Here is a 23,130-nt window from a genome sequence, read left to right as displayed (position 1 = left end):
CTGTATATCTTGCTTGAGGACATATCTGAACGCTCATACCATAAAAAATTTAACATTTGCCCAAAGCAATGACATCTGGCTCTCAGGAGTAGGTCAGCATATTTGCATAAGTTTTGCTCTGGGCTAGAATATGATAAAATGGTTTGTGCCTTGCATTCACCATTCCCTGTCCTCCAAAACTGAAATAATTCTTGGGCATCTCCAGCTGCTGTAGCACAGGGAACACAGTGCCATAAGAACTATTTGCATTACAAAGTTTCCATCTGCTCCTCCACTGCTTTATTACCGATAATAGCTAGACTACAGTGTGTCGTTTCTAGGACTATCAGGATCAGAAAAAAACATATTTGGCACATAAGCTAATTATAGCTAAGGAGAAAAGGCATACAAAAAAAATCACACAAAAAACAACAAAGTTCAACATGAACTTTGAGTACATGCACACCTTGATCTACAGTCCTTCCTTTGAACTATCACAACGATTATTATTGCTCATTAACATTTCTCTTAGCAACCCAGCAATTCTATTATAATTCACCTTAATAATGATTTTCTGAAAAAAAGGCAGCTTTTTTATGCTTCTTTCTGTGCAGGTACAGGATTCTAAGCAGAGAGTCACTGTTGGACAAAGATCTCCAACAAAGTCTAACTTCTGTGAAAACTTCTCATGTTCTTGCAAATGCTCTTTAGGCTTCTGAACATGAAATATAGATCTTAAAAACTCAGTTTGAAAGAAAGGACAAATGCCTAAGAAGCAGAGAAGAATGGATGGATTATCACTAAATGTTAGGGTATCCCTAGGGAACTGCCTACCTTCAAGAATTTCCTTTAAATTGGTCAAAAATGGCTCAGTAAAAAAGGTGCAAATCACCCTGTGGATAATCTTTCTTTACCAATTTACTTTGCACCTACAACGTACCAACATCACTGAGCTGATGAAAACCACGTTTAAGGCAATTTCAGAGTGTTCACATACATAGCTTTACTGATTTACGATCATTCTAAACAATAAAACAACACATTGCAACTTTGCAGAATTGAATGAAGGCAGCTGTGGGTTTAAATCAGTTTTAAAAGGAAAAAAAAAGGAACATTGTACTGGCATTTCTTAAAATGCTTGTGCATAAGTTCCTCTAGATGTGTTTCTCGGGGCTCTAATTCATGCAGTCTTTGGTTTGTGTGCTGGATCCAGTATTTCTCACCAGGAATGCTGTCTTTAAAAAGGAACTCATATATTAGAGACACGAAACACACATTTCAGGGCTGCATATGCTGAGTCTTCTAGAGGGGGCTAGATTCTCAAAAGAGATAGCAACCCAAAAGAAGGTGTCCACCCCTCATCCCAATATCCATAGGATTTACAGATGAATAGCATTCATAGTTGATGTGAATTTAGATCCCCAGGTTAGCTCGAGAGCACTTACATATGCACAGGTTCCAACGTCCTTTGCAATTATCTTCAGAGGAATGCTTTTAGGATAGTCTTTTTCCTTCTCTTCTCTTATTCGACTGAAAAAACAAGCACAAAAAAAGTAATTTGTTAATACTGAAAACATCAGACTGAGATTTTAAGAGCGATCAAGCAGTAACTGGACAAGAAGCAACTCATTTCCAGATGTAGTACAGTAGAAAGATCTCTGACGAAAGGAGAGCCTCCAGCATTATCTGGAAGGGATGATGACCATGCCCCCCACTAACACCCTGTTGTATCCAAATTGATACATTACGGGAATCAGAGTAAGCTGCAAAGAAACCAATCTTAAAATCTACATGTGGACTTCCCCACAATTTTAATTTTAAAGAGTCCATCAACATGGCATCGCTCTCCTTTAATAAGAGGACTTGTTCCCTAGAATCTGTGTCCTGGGAAGCCCACACAAGCCTGGCTCCTGCTGCCCTGGTTCTCACAGCTCAGACCATACTGGGTGCTCTCTGAAGACCTGAGAGCCTATGAGCCAAAGTCAGGCCCAAAAATCTTATGCTTCATTTTTACACCAGCCCTGAGAAGATTCACCAAAACAGAGAATCCACATCCTAGATTTGGATTTATACCATAATTCAGTGACTATTTGAGACCATGACAATTACTTATGAAGGACGTAAAATCCAGAAGAGAGGAGTTGCACAGGAGGGACTCTACAGCAAGGCCTAACTATGAAGAATGGGCTGCAGCAGAAACAGGACACTTTTAAGCCCCCCAAAAAGATCAAAACCTACTGATCACTGTGATGCCTTAGGCTGCACTATCAGCTTCTACTGAAATCAGTTACAGCCCATCGTCCAGAACATAGAAAATGACTGAACAGGAGAACAGTGAATTAGAAATCATCCCCAGTAAAAATGATTTAAACAACCCTGTGAACTGTAAAGAAGCAGATAAAGATACAAATCTCAACCAGAAGATCTAGGTGTAGAGAAAACAAAACCACCTATAGTAATATTCTGTCCAAAATGCTGACTGAAATGAGACAGTCCTATTTAACCAAAAACTCTTGTAATACCCTCTGGCTTGGCGTACGTTTTATAAGACCAAAGTTAGCCCCACTGCTCTCCATTCAGATAGGACACAGCCAGTCGTGAGCAGCAGATAGCTTAGAGCAGAGGTTCCTGAGCTCAGCTTGATTAGACGCCATCAGTGTTGAAAAAGCCCCAGGCTCAAATAGAGCGATGGTGGCAGTGCCTCCTACAAAAGTGTAGGGTAGGAAATACATCACAAATTGCTCTGGTTTTGTGTTGAGCCACGTTCAGTCACGGGGAAAAGAGTTCTCCTCCTCGGGCAGCGATCGTTGCATGAAGGGTGCATACTGTCTTCTCCAGGAAGAAGGTGTGGGATGACTTTTTTCTTAACATCTCTTTGAAAGAGCTTTTATCTATCAGTATGGCATAGCATGACAGCTCGGGGATCACTGGTCTAGATGACTGGGACTCTTTGCAATGTCTTCAAAGACTCAATAATAGAGTACCTTTGCAAAAAAGAGAGCCACGTTTCCTTTTGTTCTGCCGACCTGCAAGAGTTACAGAAAAAGGGACAAATCAGACGTCATTCTCATACCAAAACAGCCCTTGTACAGCCCACAGTGAAAAGGACTGCTTCTTGGTTGCAATTTCCATAAATACATACAAAAAATAATTTTGGGGGGAGATTTGAATGAAAAAATTTTTTCCCTGCAAAATGAACCGAGAAGCCTCCCATGGAGATCAAAAGCCCCAGATATCATCTTTATCACAGAAATCAAAGCTTTACCAGTAAATTCAGTAAGAAACTGATGTGCAAATAGAGAAGCAGACCACTTTAAAATAAAAGCTTAATTCAAAAGTTTAGAGGTATTTCCTCAGGTGTATAGACTTCTTTCTTCTTCCACTATTTTATTTCTCTTCTTACTTAATACTTGGTTTACCACCACATTAAAAAGTACATATAAACCACAATAAAAAGGTCCCATTTTACTTAGAAATGTTTAACTTTGGACTTTTTAAGGCTTATCTCATTTACACACTTTCAAGGATACAAACCTACCCAGTGAAATGTAGCTAATAATAGGACAGTGCAAGGAATTTAACCTAATTTTGTGTCAACTTTCTTGATCTAAATCCTGCCCCAGATGGAGTAATTGCTATTCCCACTGCTGCTTATGCAAATCAAGTTCTTCACATTTTCAGAGCGAGAATTTAGGGAACTACAAACCTACTGAATGATGCTGCTTCAGGGGCGTGCACTTCATAAACACTAAAACTGTGATACTTTGGATGCTTCAGTTCTGCAGGATATGCTACCTACATACTCATGCACGGTGTTTCAGACTTTCTGTGCACTTCCAGACATAAAATAATTTCACTTCTATAAAATCTCTGACTCTGTTCTGACTGACGCTATTGCTTTCATACTCACCTACTTTCTAATAGCTATAAAGGATCACGTACTGTCTCTAGATCAAAGCTCGTGTTTATTGGCAGGAGTTCAATTGAAAATCAATAGGAAATTTCAGCTTTGTTTCAGGATTATTAAGTGAAAAAAAATCATAAATAGCACAGACAGCTTAACAACGAGCAGTTTGCGCACAGCATTTTCTTTGGATACGGACAATGTGACATACAAATTAAGCTGCATGCGTCAGCTTTTGCTCTCTGTTGGTAAAGAGGAAAATGCATTTTCCAAGACCCAGCCAAATCACTTTGGCTAACCAGCTGGGATTTAAGTGGGACGGTGCCCTCCCTTACCCACAGTGACGACAGAGCCCTCCTGCTGAGAGTAAAATTAGCCTAATCATTGAAATTACCTCTATAGTCTTTATGTGTCCTACAGCCAGTGCTGCAAAGATGGACCAAAAACCTTTGATAATTCTGCTTTAGGAGGAATTTTGACATTTTCTCCGGCACAATTTAATTAAAAAGAGAAATAGGACAAGGTCAGTATTTCACTCTATGTTTCCTGCTACTTCCAATACAAGCTTTTCTGCTTAAAATTGTCCTGTGAGGGTCTCTTTGATCCTTTCATTAGCCTGACTGTTTACTACAGCTTGTTCATTTTATTAATTAACCAAAGCGTTTGTCAAATTATATCCAAAAAAAGAAAATTCCAGCTGAGCAAGCTTGCAGCACAGAGTATGCTCTGCCAAATCATATTTCTCACAAATTTTTAAGTGATAAGGGAGTAACACTGCCACATTTGCAGAGAGAGAAAGAAAATGAGATATAAAGGGTGACTTGCTCAAGCAGTAGAAGGAACTAGTTTAAGAATCAATACATTCTTGTTTCCTATTCAATGGTGCTGAAATGAATCTGTGAGAGTCTCTACCTGTCAGCCTAAAAATATTTCAGTAACTTGGTAAGTAAAACATATTTCTTACCTGAAATTTGCCACACAGTTAGTGGTGGGCCAGCCCAAAACAAAGGACCTTTCTGGGTCTGTGCTGCCTTCGCAGACTTCTTCTGTACAAAATGCTGTCCACATCTCACAGAGACGTGCTTGGCACTTTAGTTTGAAATGAGAGTGTGACCTGCCGGCAGAAATTCACAGGTATGTCACACACATGAAAACATAGCGAGACAGGTTAAACAACCCAGTTGTTCTTTTTCCTTTGGGAACATCTGAAAGGAGTTGATGGAAGAAGCACTTTGGATTTAGCCAATGAAAACAATGTCTTATTTGGGTTGCGTGTAAAAATATAGCAATTTCTGATCTAAATGGGATCAACAGATATTTTATATGGGGAATAAACAGGTTTCTTGTGACATCCCTAGACATATCCTTTCCTGTGGGGAAACTTCTGCCCATGACTGGAGCTCCCCTCCAAATCATCTCCACTTGCAACGGACTCATCCTTAAGTGACTTCGATGTCATTGAGGTGTTTATAGTATAGTATGATTGCTTAGCTCCGAGGTCAACAACTATGGAGACTTTGAGTAGCAACAACAAGGCCAGACTGAATGTAGCAGTCCTGAAGAACAAACACAAAACTGCCACTTGTGCTCACCGCAGCACAGGTCACGTCTGGCCTCCATGAACTAGCTGCATGGTAGCTTTTGGCCTACATCACTTAGAGAATGAGCCAGGACTTCTCTGAATCACAGAACTGTTGAGGTTGGAGGAGACCTCTGGAAGTGATCTGGTGCCACCTCTGGTCAAGCAGGGACACCCAGAGCAGGCTGCCCAGGACCATGTCCAGGCGGCTTTTGGAGATCCCCAAGGAGGAGACCCCACAGCCTCTCTGGGCAGCCTGTGCCATTTTGGTTGCCCTACGTTGACTCTCTCCAGTATGTGCAGGTCTTTCTGATACTGAGGAGCCCAGAACTGGACCCAGCACTCCACGTGTGGCCTCACCAGTGCTGAGTAGAGGGGAAGGGTCACCTCCCTTGACCTGCTGGCAATACTCTGCGTAATGCAGCCAGGAATACCGCTCGCCTTCTTTGTGGCAAGGGCACATTGCTGGCTCGTGTTAAACTTGTTGACTCCCAGGACCTCCTGATCCTTTTCTGCAAAGCTGTGCTCCTACGAGAATGCTTCCTGTGTTCTCAAAGTATCTACTCATTTGCAAAAAAAAGAAAAAGATACTTTACATGATTTCCCCAAACTTTTAAATTTGTCCTTCCTTGTATTTTATCCTACTGAACGTTCAAGTACAGTAAAGCTATGAGCCTGCTGGGCCAGCAGGGAAAAGCTGGAGAGAAAATGGCCCTTCCCTGAAAACGCTCTGCCCTTCTAACTGAAGGACCGCTAACAAGAGCATGTCAGCTCATCACAGTGTTGCAAATGTGGATGGGGACGGTGCCAGGCACCACAGTGATTAGTGCTCTATAAATAAATATGCCAGGTAAGCAGTTTCTTACAGCTCTGGTACACATGGACTACCTTCTCGGAGATTAGTCTCATTTACAAGGTATTTGATTTAGGACAGACTGAACTAATACAGTCTGCAACACGAAAGTACTTGAAGCTTGTGGCTTTAAAGAGGACTTAGATGAACTTGCACCACCCTGACTGGTCTGAGGTTTCCAGCAATGTTGTGCTAACAGGTGTCTCTGGAGGGAGCATGGACAAAAACCCAGCAACATTCACAGTGGTGGGTAAGAAAGGACCATGAGTGCATATCACAACTGGCAAAAAGGTGCACTACAGAATACTGTAAAATACCATCCCAAGTTCATGTATTTTTTAAACTATACTTGTGTTTCCTGTCAGCTGTACATTTCACTTCTCTTTAATCTATTACACTTTGTTACCCCACTCAAAAGAAGCTTAAAATATAGGGGAATATTTCAATACGCACACCAGCAAATCAATTTGTGATCTAACAGGCAAGATGAATATAGAAATGGCTGTAACAGACTGACCACAGAATGAACTGTAAAAATGTATATTTACAAAAGAATACAGACACGAATTCTGATACAAACGTCAATATATGGATGCCTGGTCCAACTCTACCAACAAGACTGTGTTACACCGGGAATCAGTTTGTTGAGCCTCCCTTTCCCCTCAATTTCTTTTTTCAAATACCCAGTACAGTGAGCTCTCTACACGCTGTTTCACTTTTTCAGCATTTACAGTTCATAAAGGCAGACCCCTACAGTGCCAGTAGCGGGTGTTGGCAGGGTGTTGGCAGAAGCACAAAGATGCTCTCCCAATCACGCCTGATGTATATTCTTGCCCTATTTGCCATGCCTAGTCACAGCTCTCAGCTATTATCAGTATTCAAGTGGCCTGGTTTCCAGAGGCGCTGAAACAGTAGCCTCCATTAACATCTAAAGAGCCTGAAGTATAATTTTATCTCTATCTGCCACGTCCTTTACGCAGTCCATGAGTTCTCAGCATTTGGGAAATGCGGGTCTTCCATTTAAGTGCCAAAGCATTACCTCTAGAAATGAATAAATCTTCACTGACTAAGGCAGTAGCATGGCTGAACATTTGAAAAACTGAAAGAATAACAATCTATTTTTTAAAGACAATTTTTACCTAAGAGCATTTTTTACGAAAGTCCTGCAAATATCAGACAGATCCAGACCGCAGTGAAATCAAGAGAAAATTCACGAGCATCGGTGGTGTAGGTATCGATACACCCCAAGTTGTTTTACCTCCACAGAGCAAATTCAGTTCCTTTTGCTTTCTCTAAGTGGCAACTGGATACCTTGCGGCTGTCAACAGATGGAAGATTAACTTCTCACCAGATTTGCTAATCTCCTTCATAGAATCTTCTGACAAAAGCATTAATGGAGCTACTGGGAGATTGTTACCATAATTCCATGTATTTACTCAACCACTAATGTGTATATCCAGCCACAATGAGAAAATAACATTAAAATGTACGAGTATATACACATGAACGTGTTATGAAGGAGAAAGAGGAAACCCTTTCTCTGTGCTTCCCATACAAAACCCTACATGACAACCTTGATCAGTGAGCTGAAAGGCCCTTGAAATACCTACTCTGCCAAATTAAAACACACTTGCTCTGCAAGAAATCGGATCGGTAAATAGAGAACAGTATAAAATTTTACATTCTTTATATTGGTTTAGTGAGAAAAACTCTTTCACTCAAATAATTTATGACAGCCCTCACATGAAGTTAAGTAAAGGAAAGGGCAGCAGAGAGACAAGCACAGAGCAAGTATTAGTCTTAATTGTTCATAAGCTAGTTAATGGATGAACTGAAAAGATTTCTACATTTCAAAAATGATTAGAAAGTATCAGAAAACAAACCTACAGGCACCTTGTCCAAAGTCACATGCAGACCAGCTGTGGAGAGGGCTCACCCCCCACAAATTTCCATGGGAGCAATGCCGATTCCTTGCCTTTAAGCAGGAGCTCAGTGCTGTACAGGAGTTTACTCAGCCAGCTCACGAGCCACAAGATACTTGGTGCTCTCTTCAGAAAAATTCTTGTACACATTTGCTGATCACACAGCAAATCACAAAGTCTGATTACACGTGAGCTCCCTTTGTGCAGTGAGTGGCTACCTCCAGCTGAGACAACACTGCTAGAGCACTGAGCCGTACCTAGGCTCTCTCTTAGGTGTGTATACGCCCCAAGCTGAAAAACTACCCAACACAAAAGAATATTACAAATCCTTAGCACCTGCATATGGAATAATTCTGAAACTAAATCATATTCAACTGTGTCATTAACTCTGTCTAGATATTATCCTGGTGACATGGTGTCCTGACTTTGCATCCCCTAGTAAAGTCATTAGCAATCATTGCTACGGCTGCATAGCCATACATACCAGCCAAGTTTTCCTTCTATCAGTAATGGTATTTTAGTATGCTGTATCTTTAAAAACGCTGTTTTTAAAACAGTATTCATTAGTGACAGCTCTGATGCTTTAATTGCTGACAGGGCAACCACAGAGAGAACATCCCAATGAGTTCTTTAAAATACATGAAGTAATATCACTCAGAATACTATTTTTACCATTTCTAGCAAAGACGTGCTTTTTTTTTCTCCCCATTTTTTCACACACAAAAGTACAATTTGTTCTCTTTCACCTTCTTCAAATATTGCAGACTCCTCACCGCATCAAATCAAGTACTGTAAGAGCCATTATTACTCCCCAGGAGCCATATTTTGGAGTGGTTACACGGAGTAGGGCTTTCCTATGCAAACAGTCCCACTGTCCCCCAGTCAAACCCGCAGTGCTGCACTGCCCAGCCTGCGGCTGTAACATCACTTCTGCTCAGCGCGTTGACCAGGCTGGGAGGGATTCATCTCACCTCGCTTCAGTCCTCTGCAGTTTAGGAGCTTACACCTCAGGAAGTGGGACTATGCCCACTGAACAGCCAGGGAGAGCCCCCCAGCAGTGTGACTGCCTTCAACACCGTCAACACTTTCCTAAAAGTGTGGGTTTGCCACAGGGAGGTGCTGGTTTCCTCCCGGTGACAGGAAAGGAGCCTAGAAGCCTAAGTGATTTACAAGTTCATAACATTTGAAAGCCTAAATTAGGTGGGGTGAACCCCGTCCTGAACACAACACAAACACAAATAAATGCAGTAACAATATTACTGCTAGTGCTGGTAGAACAGCAAGATTTCCCATAAATATCTTTACGTTCACCACTCACCCATTGCAAAGCATGTTTTGGATACTATATTCTCTGTGTTGTCACGCCACATAAGGTTAAGGAGTTCAGCTAGGGGGGTTACGTTTACTACATGTGATTCAAATTGACACAGTTCAGATTTCTACAGAAAATGCAGATTTATTCTGGCTTTTCCCAGCAGTCACTGAAACAACTGCTTAAGCGTCAAGACAGATTGCAAAAGCCCAGGATTCACATCCAGATTACCCACCCCGTGAAACCACAAACAGTGCCTAACAGAGAACAAAGCTGCATCAGAATCCTTTATGATTCCTTCCCCGTAACAACAAGTGAAAGCACCCTCTAAAATTGCCTTAAACCACAAATGCTGCATGAAGCTGGCATGCTAGATGCAGCTTGTAAATCTGATTTAATTGTGAATGGTAGAGTGAATAATCAGAGCTCAGCAGCAAGCCTGACTGCACATGCACACAACCCAGACTGCTCTGCACTGCTTCCCGTCCTGTTCCCTGTCCCCACGCTCCTCCTGGCACAGCACAAGACCAACACTGCGGTACCGCCTCCAGTCTCTGGTTTTATACAGCTGCACATCACTGGAGTGTGTCAGAGCAGCTCCCTGGTTAAGTGTTAAGGCCTGTAACCTCTCTGTGACACAGCCACCCCACAGGACTGAAGATGGCCTGTATAACGCATAGCTGTCAGCTCAAGGCAGCCCCATGGACACAGCTGAGCTCTGGTGAGGCTTTTCTATCGCACTGTGTCCCCAAAGCAGGGGACATCATACAACACAAGCAATGTACTCAGACATCTGCTACTCCTCTAAAATGCTGTGGCCTGGACTTCCTCTCTGGGTTATGGGGTTTTCAGAAGGGCCTAGAGAGGTCAGACACCGAACTCCTACTGACCAAATAAAAAGCTGCTGTATGATTTAGGGAAGATTTACTACCAAAAAAAAAAAAAAGCATTAAGGAAATCCATGTTATGCTTTGCTGAGAAAAAAGGGCTGCTCTGTAGGGGCACTGCCCGAAGTGCCATACTCACTTGGACTTGGCAACAACCAGAAGGTCTGTGAAGAGGAAAAGGTGTCGCTCCTGGGTCTGCAGGCCCGTCTTCAGCTGCACGTGGCCGTCGAGGAGGAACGTCCTGTTGTGGCACATGAAGGACTGCACAAGGGGACATGCCTCGGGGCTGATGGGGGAGAAGCAGCCTTCCCTGCGAAAGGAAGCAGAGGGGATAAAGGAACACGAGTGAGGACCAGGCAGTGACATCCTACACCTGCCGCCAAAAGGCAATTTATTTGAGCACATTTCAGTGAAGGGCTAGAAAGACACTAATGACACCTCATCCATCTGATTCTTATGCAAAACATGCTAGGAACTGTCCTTAGTGAATCTCTTACAGCACAAGCACATGGGTAGCATTTAGCAAATGACAATAATTAAAATGCAGCCTTCTCCATTTTGCCTATTTCTATTTGTCTCCCTTTGTTTGCATCCTTAGAGGAAATGCTGCACCTTCTGCAGGCTCCCCAAAGAGAGAGGAGGCATTAGCATGATGAAGGGATATCCTCAACCCCTCCTTGGTCAGAAGGGGACCCGTATTCAGGCTTAAGAGCAATTTATAGAAATTATTCAGAACCAAGGGCAAACACGAGGTGCAACTGAACCTTGCTGGAGATGGGCCACCTGCTAGATGCAACACGAGAAGGGGCTGCTCAGCCTCCCTCCCTCAGCACACGACCCACAGGCACTGAAGCAAGCTCCTGCTGCAGGGTTTGGTTGTGTGCCTGGAGCAGGGCTGTGCTGGTCGGTGGCTGTGCTGTGCTGGATAACCCAAACCCCGGTCTAGGGTAGGCAGTGGTACCGTTCAGGCTCCCTGGTGGAAGACACTGATCTTTTCCAAGGAGGTATCGAGTAGGTTGCAGTCAGACTTCACTGATGGTAGTGACAGGATTCCCTCGGTCCTGATCTAACTGTTCAGCCTGATATAAAGTAGCTCATTAGTTACTGAAGCAGAAATAGCAGTTTCTCTATCACGACGGTCAGCTCACTCACCCAGACAGGATATCCTTACTTTCTGAACCTTGCTCTAGCAGATGTCTGTTTATTCAGAGCTGAACTGCATCATTGTGAGGGGCTGAGGGAACACTCTCCTCCTCTAGGGCTCTTTAGGATCTGACTGCAGCTCAGGCTCTGCCCTGGAAAGCCAGTGATGTGGCTTCCAGTTCTCCCAGGCAGATGAGAGAACCGAACCTGGGTCTTCTGTACCTGTGCGTGCCTCGCCAAAGGAACCTCCAGCTTAAAATCAGGACCCATCAGCATCTTTTCTCCAGATTTTGTAAATGTACCTTTTCAATCATTTGATTTCCCTAGAGGTGCCTCCAAATGAAACACTTCCTTTTGGTTGAATGCAACCGTTCTGGTTTTATTCAAATGTATTTACTTATTTTTTCTTGTTAGAAAGAAAATAAAAGAAAGAAAAAATAAGCTAAAACGTGGTTGGATCGTCTTGGCAAGGAAAGGCTGAAGTGAGCAGCTTTGAGATTACAGCTTATTCCTGGCCCCACTGGAAAGAAAGACAAACACTTACTGATTTTGCTGGGGCTTTATAAGAAATGGACATTACAAAGTGAAAGTCTCAAAACACATGGGAGGGATATGAAAGAAAACAAGAGTGAGCAGAGAAAACTGTAATCTTCTTTGAAGATTACAAACCTCCTAGCACCTCTCTTAGAGCCTGGCTGATTTCCCACCCTTCTCTCCTTGATGCCTGTGGCTGGATTACTCAGGAAATTATTTAGGAAATCCTGACAGCAGGGAGAGAAAGGATAAGCTCTGAGATTGGCCTACATTAGAAGGACACGCTTTCACTGATCTGTAAGGAGCTGGTGAGGATCTTGGTTTCCTTGGTTTCCACCTTCTGGTTGGGAGCCTGATTTTTTTGGAAAGAATTCCTCAACTTAATTGACAGTTTTTCTCTTGTCTTTAATTACCTACTCCTTCAGGGGAAAAAAAAGAAAGGAGGGGAATAGCTTGCAGAATGAATAATGCAAACTTAAAGTTATTCGGTTGTTCCTACACAGAAGGGATGTTCAGGAGTGTGGAGGTTAAGGCAGAGAGAGGAGCTTTGGTCCGACACGTTGGGTGTTGATTGGTACATGTGGCCAGCTACGTGAGTGGGAGGAACAGCAAGCACCTTTCCTACCCGGCCACTTTTGTGTGACCGGGATTTCACCAATTCACCAGTTCATCCATGACTGGTTACTGGGACTCACTTTCATAAACTTCCTAGCAGCACTTGGCCCAGAAACTTAGGCAGAAATCGGGAATGAAGACCAGCCCACCTGTGTAAACGCCATGCGTGGCCTTCACCTCAAAGGTTAAGCAACGAAATACTCACTTATATTTCAATCCAGTAACAACAATAGTCAGAACAAAACCTTTCATGTTTCACTGCTGTAACCAAATCAGCAGAAACGTTCATAAAATCATGCTGAAGTGCCTGCCCCTCCCAACGCTCCCATAGGCTCACGCTCATATATCTTCATACAGACTACTGAATTTGATCGTTCCTCTTTGCATATTTTCATCATCCTGATTTGTAATCCCAGGAACTTCCCACGTTAAACTAAGCAAAATATCGGTCATGCAGATGAGCAAAGGAACGTGCAGTGGGTTTACTGATGCCACCAGGGGTCGAGCAAATTGAACTCAGTTTTTGTAAAAGGAAAATGCAGTGTCATAAATCGGTCATCTTAGTGAAATCTGGCTTTTGGACCCACTTCCTTCCATATATCTCTAGCATGTGAACTCTAATAAGAGTTTAATAGAGTTTACCTGACAAGCCTTTTAACAAAAAAGTGAAAATATTTTTTTCTTTGAAACAAAGTGGAAAAAAATCAAAGCCATTATTAATTCAACCAGGCCTTCTAAAGCCCATTGACTAAGGAACACGGGGGGAAATTCAACAGCAGTGACAAAAATGTATTTCAGAAAGCATGCTTTTGATCCCCTCAATTGATGTTCCTTTGTTACATGTCATGGATGAAACACAAGTTTTGTCACAATGAGGAAAATGCAGATCAGCTATACCCTCAGGCGTGGGGATTTATGTAAGAGAAGTGATTTTGGAGTTCAGTTTGTAATAGCTCGCCGATTTTTCAGGCCATTAAATGAATCTAATTTTTAAAAAGTGCTAAGCACTCTTGAAAATTCCTTCTAATACAATTATGCAAAAATCAGTCCTTAAGCCAATGTGACTTCTGATGTCATTAATAAAGTAAAAGTCAGTGATGTGGGGCCTTTTCTGAATTCTGAATTTGTTAAGAATGAGCTATGAACTAATTTCTGAAAGATGGGGTTATCCTGCAAAGTCAGCAATCAGTCATGTTCCACTTCATGTAGGAGCCAGGCCAATACTGAAATTTAGATGGCATTGCCACTGCATTTGTCTAGCCTCAAGTGGGTATTTCTGCATAAACTTACTATTTTGGGGTCTGAGATTTCCATGCATGGGTTTAACCAAGAATTTGAGGATATCTACAGAGTTATTCAGGAATAGATTAAAATCGTTGTACTGCCTGAAATTAGTGGAAAGATAATTGAAGACTTTTCTCCTGGCATTTCCAGGGCCTAGATTTTACACCTATTATTTTTCATATTAATCAAAATAGGCATTTTGTGCCTTTTTAAAATACGCAGCGATTTAAAAGAACACTTCAATTTTGTGGGTGTAACGTATGAAGTCGAAAGCTATCAGTAGTCAGCCAAACACTGAAAATACATCCCCACGGCATTCAGCATGAAAGCAAACACATCAGTGCTCACTTCACCAACGCTGTATTTACCAGAAGCCACAAAAGCACAAGGAATACTTGTTCTTCCCCCTATGGAGCTTCCTTGGGGTTTCCTCAGTAAAACAGATATCTGAACAGTATGATCCCCAAGGTGTTTATTTTAATTCTTAGTGCAATGGAGATGTCAGCTTTACCTTCTATTTGTAGTGGAAACAACAGAAGAAGTTAAATTTTTCCAAGGAGAGTTTAACAGCCTATGTTAAGCTGTTACGAAATCCACGATCCAAATGTCATGTATGCCAACGGGAAGCTTCCCCCCTTGATTTCAGTGGATGATGACCTCACTCTGTCTATGATTTAGATTAAGCTGTAAAATGCCTCACGGGAACAATCTGTTCTCCAAGGTACTTAAGCTGGAATGAGCTATTGCAGGTATCTCAGCTGACATCCCTCTTGCACACTGCTCATGCTCCATCCTCAGTCTCACTCCGTTGTTTTGGCTACTGTCCTCTGCCAGAACTTCTCTCCTCTGATGATAACTTCTGATAACTTTGATGATAACTAAGGATACAGCCCCAATGCTCTCTCCATGGCTGATACCTATAGAAATAAAACAACACTCTGCTCTTTAACGTCTGAAGTTAACCTCATGCCAAACCTCCTCGTGGTGCTCGGAGACCACAGGATTATTCTGTATACCTCAAAATCCAGTTCTGGATGGACCTAAAGAACCCACAATTTATCTTTAGGAAAAATACAGTGCAGGAATTTTCAGTTTCTGCCTTTACTTTCTCATCACTGAGTCACAGCATTGGGCTAGAGCAACCCACTGAGAGAAGCTGGAGCTATTCACACCCGCTGGAGGCTAGTGAAAACAGCAGCTATCTGCACAGTAAGAAACGTCTGCAGTCCAGCCCACATTACGGATTTTTGCCAAAATGGATAGATCAGTCAGGGATGACATGTGATTTGGGACTAGCAGAGATATTCCCAAAAGCAGTTCTGTCAAATTCTTGTCATTTTCCTAAGAGAGCTTATACTGGAAATCAGGTAACAACATTTGCGCTTTCTTTCTGTGTCTCCTTCTCAGGCACTTAGGCTCCTAAAACTTCCTGTCAGAAGAAACTTCGATGTCAGCTTGGTAGACGCTCGCTTCATATTTTTGCTGATGAGGCAGGCTTTCTTAGCTGGAGCTCTGAAGCCAAGGTTGTTTGCTGTTGGAAATCGGTTAACACATAAGGCATATTACCCCCATTGTGTGGTTAGACAGTATTTTCCATCCGAGATAACTAACTCATTAAGGTACAGAGAACTGTTCTTTAAGCAACCAAAAGAAAACAGCTCCGATGTAGTATGCAGCCCTGTCTCCCCTGAGATAAGGCAGAAAAAAACCCAAACCTGTTACACAGCAGTGAGCACTGATCCGCGTCCCAGGGCTGCTCAGAGTGCACTCAAGTGCAGCACTAACATTTCAGGACTTCAACACCTATCTAATTTCATCATAAATGATGGTTTGGATGTGTCTCATACCACATCCTGGCCAACCTGGCAGCATCATGATAACGGATCATCACATTCTGTGTGTGAAAAGAAAAAAGCAAAAAAAATGCAGTGAAAGAAGAGCTTCTCTAGTACACTGAAACCAAAGGGCTATGCTTGGGACTGAAGGCAAGGCAACAGAAATGGTCCTGCATATGCTCTTGATGAATTTAGCCTCTGTCATACTGGTAGCTCATTAAGGTGCATGGCTTCAAAAGAATCCCTGCCCATACTAGAAAGGCTGGGGGACGAAAAAAGGGGTTGCAACCACTTTACACACAGCAGGTCTTCTGAAATTCATCAGCAAGGGACTTTGTCTTTGAAGAACAGTTGTGGGACAATCAAAGTCCTACGCAGGGTTTTTTTTTTTCATATGCTCAAATCCAGCTATAGATGGAAAAAGTCAGAAACTGGCAAATGGCTGTGTGTTAACACTAGCTAGCTGGCGATGTCCTTGTGACACAGCTTCTGGCTTGGCACAAACTCACAAACCATTTTATGGATGGAGTGAGATGTTGATGATGAGGATGCCCACAGCTCTGCCTGCCTGCCTTGTCCCCACCAGCTCTTTGGCACAGCCATGCCAAGACCTGCTGGCTTCATGGCTGAGCAACTCGCAGCTCCTCTTGCCATGAAAGAGGCTCCACGCAGACACGGCTCACCCACACAGAGCAATCTGCAGGTTCAGAGACCTATTTAGACAGGCAGATTTAAAATAAATAAATAAATAAAAGTAATAATAATCCTTTGCATTTGTAAAGCTGCTAACCACTCGCTACTGCCACTGCCTTGCAGCCACGACCAATGCACTGGGGAGCCACCCACGTGCTCAGGATCTTTCATGCGTCCTCCCACTTCAGCTTCTCATGATTTGGAATATGCATTTCATCTAAGCTTATGCAGCACTTTATTATAATATATAATAATTATACCTGGAGGGTGAAAGTAAGCACAAAAAGGATCAGCCTGGAGGGTAGGAGTGCTTTCCAGGAAGGTGGTAGGTAAGGTATGAGCTGACAGAAAGTTGGTATGCTGTTGTAATCTCAAACTGACTATTTATAGAAAGGACTTGGATAGACAAGCATAAAACTCTTAATCACATGGACTACCAACCTGTTTCTGAAAATCTGCTGTCAACTTGATTCCTGTTCTGCTAAGGGAGCTTCTTTCTGAGGATGCTGGGCACGCTTGCTTTTTGTTATCTATGGTAAATCTTACACAGTTAAAGCAGCACTCTGTGAAAACAGCACAGCATTCCAGAAATAGCAAGTCTATTTTCTGCAGCACTCTGTTCAAGTCTCCTAGGCCATCGCTATCATGTACAGTAGCTTTTGTGAAACGAAACACATGAGATCTGCTCAGTTTTTTAAAGAGCGTTATTTATTTTCTAAGTACTAAAATATACACTCCTATTTGAGTAAGGGTGCCTTAGTGGCTGCAATGTCTTTCTTTTTTTTTAAACAAATACCAAATTTGAACAAACCAGGGGCACTCCTCACACCGCCGTGTTCTCCTTTAGGGGCTATGTCTGTGAATCTCACCGAAAGATGGGCCCCAGTTGGCAGCCCCCGGCACAGGCCTGTCCTCACTTTACCTATCCCAGCCCAGGCCCCAAGCCAGCTGCAGCAGCAAATGCTGCACCCCAGATAAAGCAGGGAGCCCCAGCGGGATCACAGAGCCTTCAACCCCACCTCCAGCACAGGCAGGGCAAAAACCTACTGAAAGATTAATATTAATAGAGCTTGGGAGCAAGTTTTGCCCAGATAAATAGATAATTTTACATTTTAGGGCTGAAATCAAGGCTACCACTTCTATTTAGGTCATCAGGTACTGCTTCTAAAACTCTGCGTATACATTTTAATTCAAAATACTTTGAGAAATTATTCCAAATTATATTATTTTAGAATTAAGAAAGTTGTTTTGCATTTGAAATCATACTCGCATGATGTCAAAATCTTGTTAAAAATGAAAAAAAATGATTACAGTGAATGAACGTGGTTTACACTACGTGTTCAAGGTGCCAAAGTGTGTATTTTTTTCTGCAGTCTTCCACAAATGAGTAAATGATTAAAAATGATTAAGACTGCAGTAAAACAACATATAGCTTTAGGGTAAAAAGTATCTTTAAAAAAAATCCTCACACATTTCAGAATGGAAGCTTGGCAGCTTAACAGCAAACAAACTGCACTTAAGTAATTTTTACATAGCCAAAAGGACAATATTTTCTGCAGAGCAAATATGTACTACAGCGTGGTGGCTGGAGACAGGAAACATGCTTGTGGTTTGGTTTACTTCCAAGCTTTTTTTTTATATATATATTTTATTTTAACAAACAGCTGCAAGGTGTTTACACTGAAAATTTAGTATAAGGGCAAAATTCTCTATCGGTATAAATTAGCACCGCACGTTTCGGTCATATTTTGCCTGTTTCCACCAGAAAAGAATTTAGTGCAAGTTATTTAAGCCCTATTGAAAAGCTCTTACGGCGTGGGAGTCCTCCAGTCCTGCCGTACAGCTCAACTGGTGACCACCAAGTCCAAGGGATTTTGGTCTGACTCCTCCTGGCAGGGGGAGAAGTTGAGGGGAGGATATATTCACCTGCAATGGTCAATAAAACCTGTTTTGCCCTTGGGAAGAATCCATCTTCTGTTCCTCACTGCGATTCCCACTGAATTTGGAGCTTCTCGTGGCCTACAAGAGGCCAGGAAGCACAGGCCGCCTTTGCCGCTTCCACCCTGGCTCCATCCTACCCCTTCCAAGGTGGGATACAGGGGAGTGCTCCGGGATGCCAGCTTCATCTGTGTCCTCCTAGAAGGGTCCAGTATTATTTCAGTAGCCTGAAGGGATATGGTTTCTGTCCTACCTTAACTTTTTTGTGAAGCAGCAATCATAATTGGGACATCTAATCCCACTTAATCACAATAGGGACATTTGAAGGCACAGCTCAACTCAGCTGTTTGTGAGTTACCTCAGGGATGCAATTAACCCTTCCTCCAAGCGGGGGTTTCAAGTGTCTTCTTGCAAAATATATCACTAGAGTTCAGTGCAGGTCATGCAACAGCCAGGCACTCTGGGCTACCAGGAATAGCCAGGGCATGCTGCAGAGCTCAGCAGAAACAGGTCTTGTCAAGCTGAGGTGCACGTGTGAAAAGCCTGGTGTGAGCATCTCTAGGAATCCCTTCTGGCCCATCATTTATGGCTGTCAGTGAGCCTGTAAGCATCTGCACACCCCACTGTCAGCAGCTACCTGGTACACAGGCTGTAAACGAGCCAGAATAAGGCACTTGTGGGACTGTGTCTTTTTAACAGGGAAGCACAGCAGTTTCTAGGTGACTGCTCAAAGGTTTATTGCCTGCCAGTCACCTCACGCAATTACCAGGTAATACCAGGGCGTCTGCTCGGGGTTTTTCAAAGTCCTGCGGCTCAGCACTCCTTCCCCTTTAGTCTCTGATTTTCCCATTCTTCAAGAATTGGTTCACCTAGGCTCTTCTCCTCGGCTTCTGCCACATGGGTAGAATCTGCAGTTGGGCGGCAACAAGTTTGAGGAAAAGCAAATGCGTTCAAAACATTACAAGACTTCAAAAAATGCGGCCAGGTAAAGCAAAGGTAGAATCCGCCAGCGGCTGTTCCCCGGCTGCCCTTTTTCAGGGGAAAACCTGCTGATTCTAAACAAAGTAATCACATCCAAAGCGACCTATAAATAGCTGCAAGTGCCGCCTTTAAAAGATAAGCCCCGGCACCACGCTTTATCCTCCCGCAAGCTGCAGCACTCTTTGAAGCCGCTGCCACCCGGCCTTGCCTCTGTCCCCACAGCCATGGGATGAGCTCCACAGGGCTCCAGCAAAGACCTGAAGCGAGGATCTGCCCAGCCCCTGTCTTGGCACAAGATTTTTTGGACCGATTCCCTATGAGGGACAACCAATACGGGTGCCTGTGTCAAGCAGGATTGTCACTTCACTGCACCTGTCCCCGCTGTAACAGGAACAAATCTGGCTTTGGTTTGCTTCAGGGGCTTTAAACCATATTTTGATACTCGTACTACAGCGCAGGAATTATCCTATTACACTGAAGAGATTACTTGATATGCCTGCCGCTGCCAGCTCTCACATGTGTAATGACCCAGATTCCTTACGAACAGCCAGCAGACAAATTAGTGGCAGCCACAGGCACCTGTTTACTCCCTTATAACTAATGCCTACACATTCGAGGAGTTTTTCAGAGTGACTCAGGCAGGTTAGTCAGAGGCTTTTACTCCAGCAGTGGCCTGAGCTGGGGGAAAAAAAGCTGTTAGAGGGTTCCCCACATCCCTGCACCTGATGGTAACTGGTAATTGTGCAAGTGAGAAGCGGGCACAGGCAAGCTAGTGGCAAACAGCAGCAGCACAGAGCAGGGGGAAACACAAGAGCCTTTTACATGATGACGTTTTCCCCCACATTTCTTTGAGCCTTTGGTTTACCAGAAGAGCTTGCTTGTGTCTGATGAGCAACCTAGTAGTAAAAATGCTCACTGTAGTGCTTACAACCACTTGGAGCTATGGGATGTGAAAGGTTGAACCTGGATGTGTCAGTGGGTGACATGCAAAAAAAAAAAAAATATGCTGGGAACGGACATAGTAGTTGCATCAGTCTTTTGGAAGTGGAAGATGAGTTGCTTGAGGATGCAGAGAACTGAACCTGGGTGATTCATTTCCACTGAAAGAACACATTGTGGCCAGTAGCTTCACCAAAAACAATGCTGGACCTGCCTGGGGAACAAGCTAGAGATGCCTAGCATAGCTTACACCAAGCTTGCTAGATGGCACAAACCCTTGTTGCAAGGCTGACCGTGGTCTCCACCCACCAAAATACCTGATGAGCCAGACTCCTTCACACCTCAGCCCTGATACTGCATGTTCAGACCGCTGCCCTAAACAATTACTGAAAAAAACAGTGCTCCAGGAAAAGTGGATTCAGCCAGAGGTTTAAAAGACAGCAATGTTTGCAGCTGCTTCTGTGAGGGCCACCGAAGAAATCCAAAGGCAGACTGTTATTTCCGTAGTGTGATTACAAACTTCCCACCAGCAGTTTTGTAGACCATGAGAAAGCAACTGGAAGAGGAGAAGTGATGCTGTATCAGCCGGGAGAGCTCAATGTGTATTTAATGCTGGCCCTTGTCAGAGGTGGGAGCAGCAGAAGCTGCACATCAGCCTGCACATCATTAGAGGCTTTCTGCTTGTTTATACAAGATAAATGACCACAAAGAAGTCTGAGCGAGTCAGTCCTATGATTTCCTCAGGTATGCTGCTGCCCAAACTGCTTGGCCAGACTGTCATTTGGCAGAGATTTTATTGTCTAAAACCAGGGATACACAATAGCTGGACAAGGGCTGTATTTTGCCAGGACTCAAGGCTTAATCCAAAAATACCCCAAATGGCTGAATCCAAAAGCACATGTGGGCAGCGAGACATCTGGATGAGCCAAACCCTGCACTCATCCTGATGAGCAGTGCCCCTTACGGCCTTTGCTTCCAACTGTCACAACTCTATCCAAAGGGGAATTGGCTTAAAGCACTAGTGTTAAACTATTAGTCATTTATTGTAAAATTAATCCCTCATTTAAACTCCAATCCCTCCAAAACCCTGCTCCCAAGCCTGCGTTCTTTTTACCTTTGGTTCTTTTCTTTTAATAAAAGGGCAGCATATCTCTGAGAGCCTCAGCTCATTTCAATCTCCAGATGTACAAACATTGCTATAAACCACTTTGTATATAATAAATGAAGAACCGATGTGTTTTATCAAAAACAAACATATGCACACATACACACACATGCTCACACACAAAACAAAACAGAAAGAAACCAGCAGGGGGACAGGAATGCCAGTCTTGCAGTTAAAAGGCCATTTGAGGCCTCAGAAAGTTCACTTTGTTCCTTGTTAACAGTTAATAAAATTTTATCCCCAGCTATTACTACATAAAAATAACTTTTGCGTTCAAGCACATGGTGTAAGGAAACAATACTCCAGTGTCATAATTAGCTTAAATCACGAGTGAATTAGAAATTCTATAAAAATGACAACTAGAACAATATCATGTTATTTTAATTATGTGCAATTCATTTAAAAAGGAAGAACAATTTGATGCAAAATAGATTTGTCTTTCTTAAACTTTTCACTATTTTTATACAAATTCATGTTTCCTCGCCTTGCTTATAGAAACATGATATACTGAGGGGAGAACTCTGGGGAAATTCTCTTTCAGAGATTTATGCCCATTCAGGTTAAGGATAAAATGTTAAAGCATCAAAACTCTTCACGAAACAGAAAATTTCTGAAAAAATCCTGGTCCGAAATGTCAAGGTCGAATTAAATCTACAAATTAAATCCAGAAGTGAAGGGCTCTTCATTTGCATTCTTGGCGGCATCTTTAGGAACAGGATTTTTGCTCCATCTTGATGACTAGAAACTTAATTTCTAATGAAACTTTTGCCATAATGGCAGCTTCTCATAAAAAAAAAAAAAAAAAGCCCTGAGGTTTCAGAGAGGGCCTGCAAGGGCTCTCCTCCACAGCACGTATCTTCCTGTGGGTGAACTGAGGCATTGAAGAGCCCTTGTCACTTGTGACCAGGCCATTTGGGTGTCCAAGGGCACAGGGAGAGGTTTTATTTCAGTTGTTTGTGTGCATGCCTACTGCTCATTAACCCAACAACAGCCTGCAGCAGCAGCAGTGGTCCTGGGTGGTGAGGTGAAGCAATCCCCCGTGGACAAGAGCACCGCCACATATTTGATCTCTTATTTGAGCCAGTACAGATCTTGTACACCCAGTGCTTTACCACACCAGCTGCTTCAGTGACGTCTGATTTCAACCCACCGCCATCCCCGGACCCTGCATTACCCAAGTTACAAACCATGGCCTTGGCTCACCCTATAGCCACTGCTGCCTGAGCAGCCATAAATCTTCCACCACCTCTCAAAGCGCTGGGTTTGAAGTGATTCGTCACCCTGCCATCCTCTCCCCTCACCGCCATTTTGCAGCCTTCAAAGACATGCCCCAAATGCAATGCCTTCATTTAAAATGGGAAAAGGCTGGGACAGTATTTGACAGTATATTATTCCTCCTGTGCTGGTTTTGAGCCCCTCTCCCCACACCACTACTAGTGCTGTATAAAGGGTTCAGTGGTAAAAACCCACGCTGATTACAGGTGTAACACTCACAGGCACACACAGAAGCAGGCACACACACAATATGGCAGCCTTTGTTCTGCAAAGCCCCTCAGGTGTAGCCGCC

The 23,130-nt window shown here is 43.1% G+C and overlaps 1 protein-coding gene across 3 annotated transcripts in view; it reads right to left on the bottom strand.

Moving 5' to 3' along the window:
- Positions 1-23,130, bottom strand: part of ARHGAP20 (Rho GTPase activating protein 20) — a 61,917-nt gene that overhangs the window by 23,773 nt on the left and 15,014 nt on the right. For all 3 annotated transcript variants that reach the window (XM_066989805.1, XM_066989806.1, XM_066989807.1), the window contains 4 exons: positions 10,576-10,746; positions 4,848-4,997; positions 2,964-3,005; positions 1,425-1,509 (listed from right to left, as the gene is read on the bottom strand). In XM_066989805.1, the coding sequence (XP_066845906.1) occupies positions 1,425-1,509; positions 2,964-3,005; positions 4,848-4,997; positions 10,576-10,746 (448 nt within the window). The remainder of the gene's footprint in view (positions 1-1,424; positions 1,510-2,963; positions 3,006-4,847; positions 4,998-10,575; positions 10,747-23,130) is intronic.

This window comes from Anser cygnoides, chromosome 1 (assembly GCF_040182565.1).
Source record: "Anser cygnoides isolate HZ-2024a breed goose chromosome 1, Taihu_goose_T2T_genome, whole genome shotgun sequence".
Taxonomy (NCBI): domain Eukaryota; kingdom Metazoa; phylum Chordata; class Aves; order Anseriformes; family Anatidae; genus Anser; species Anser cygnoides.
The sequence above is the reverse complement of the archived record's forward strand: the minus strand, read 5'-3'. Positions and strand labels throughout refer to the sequence as shown.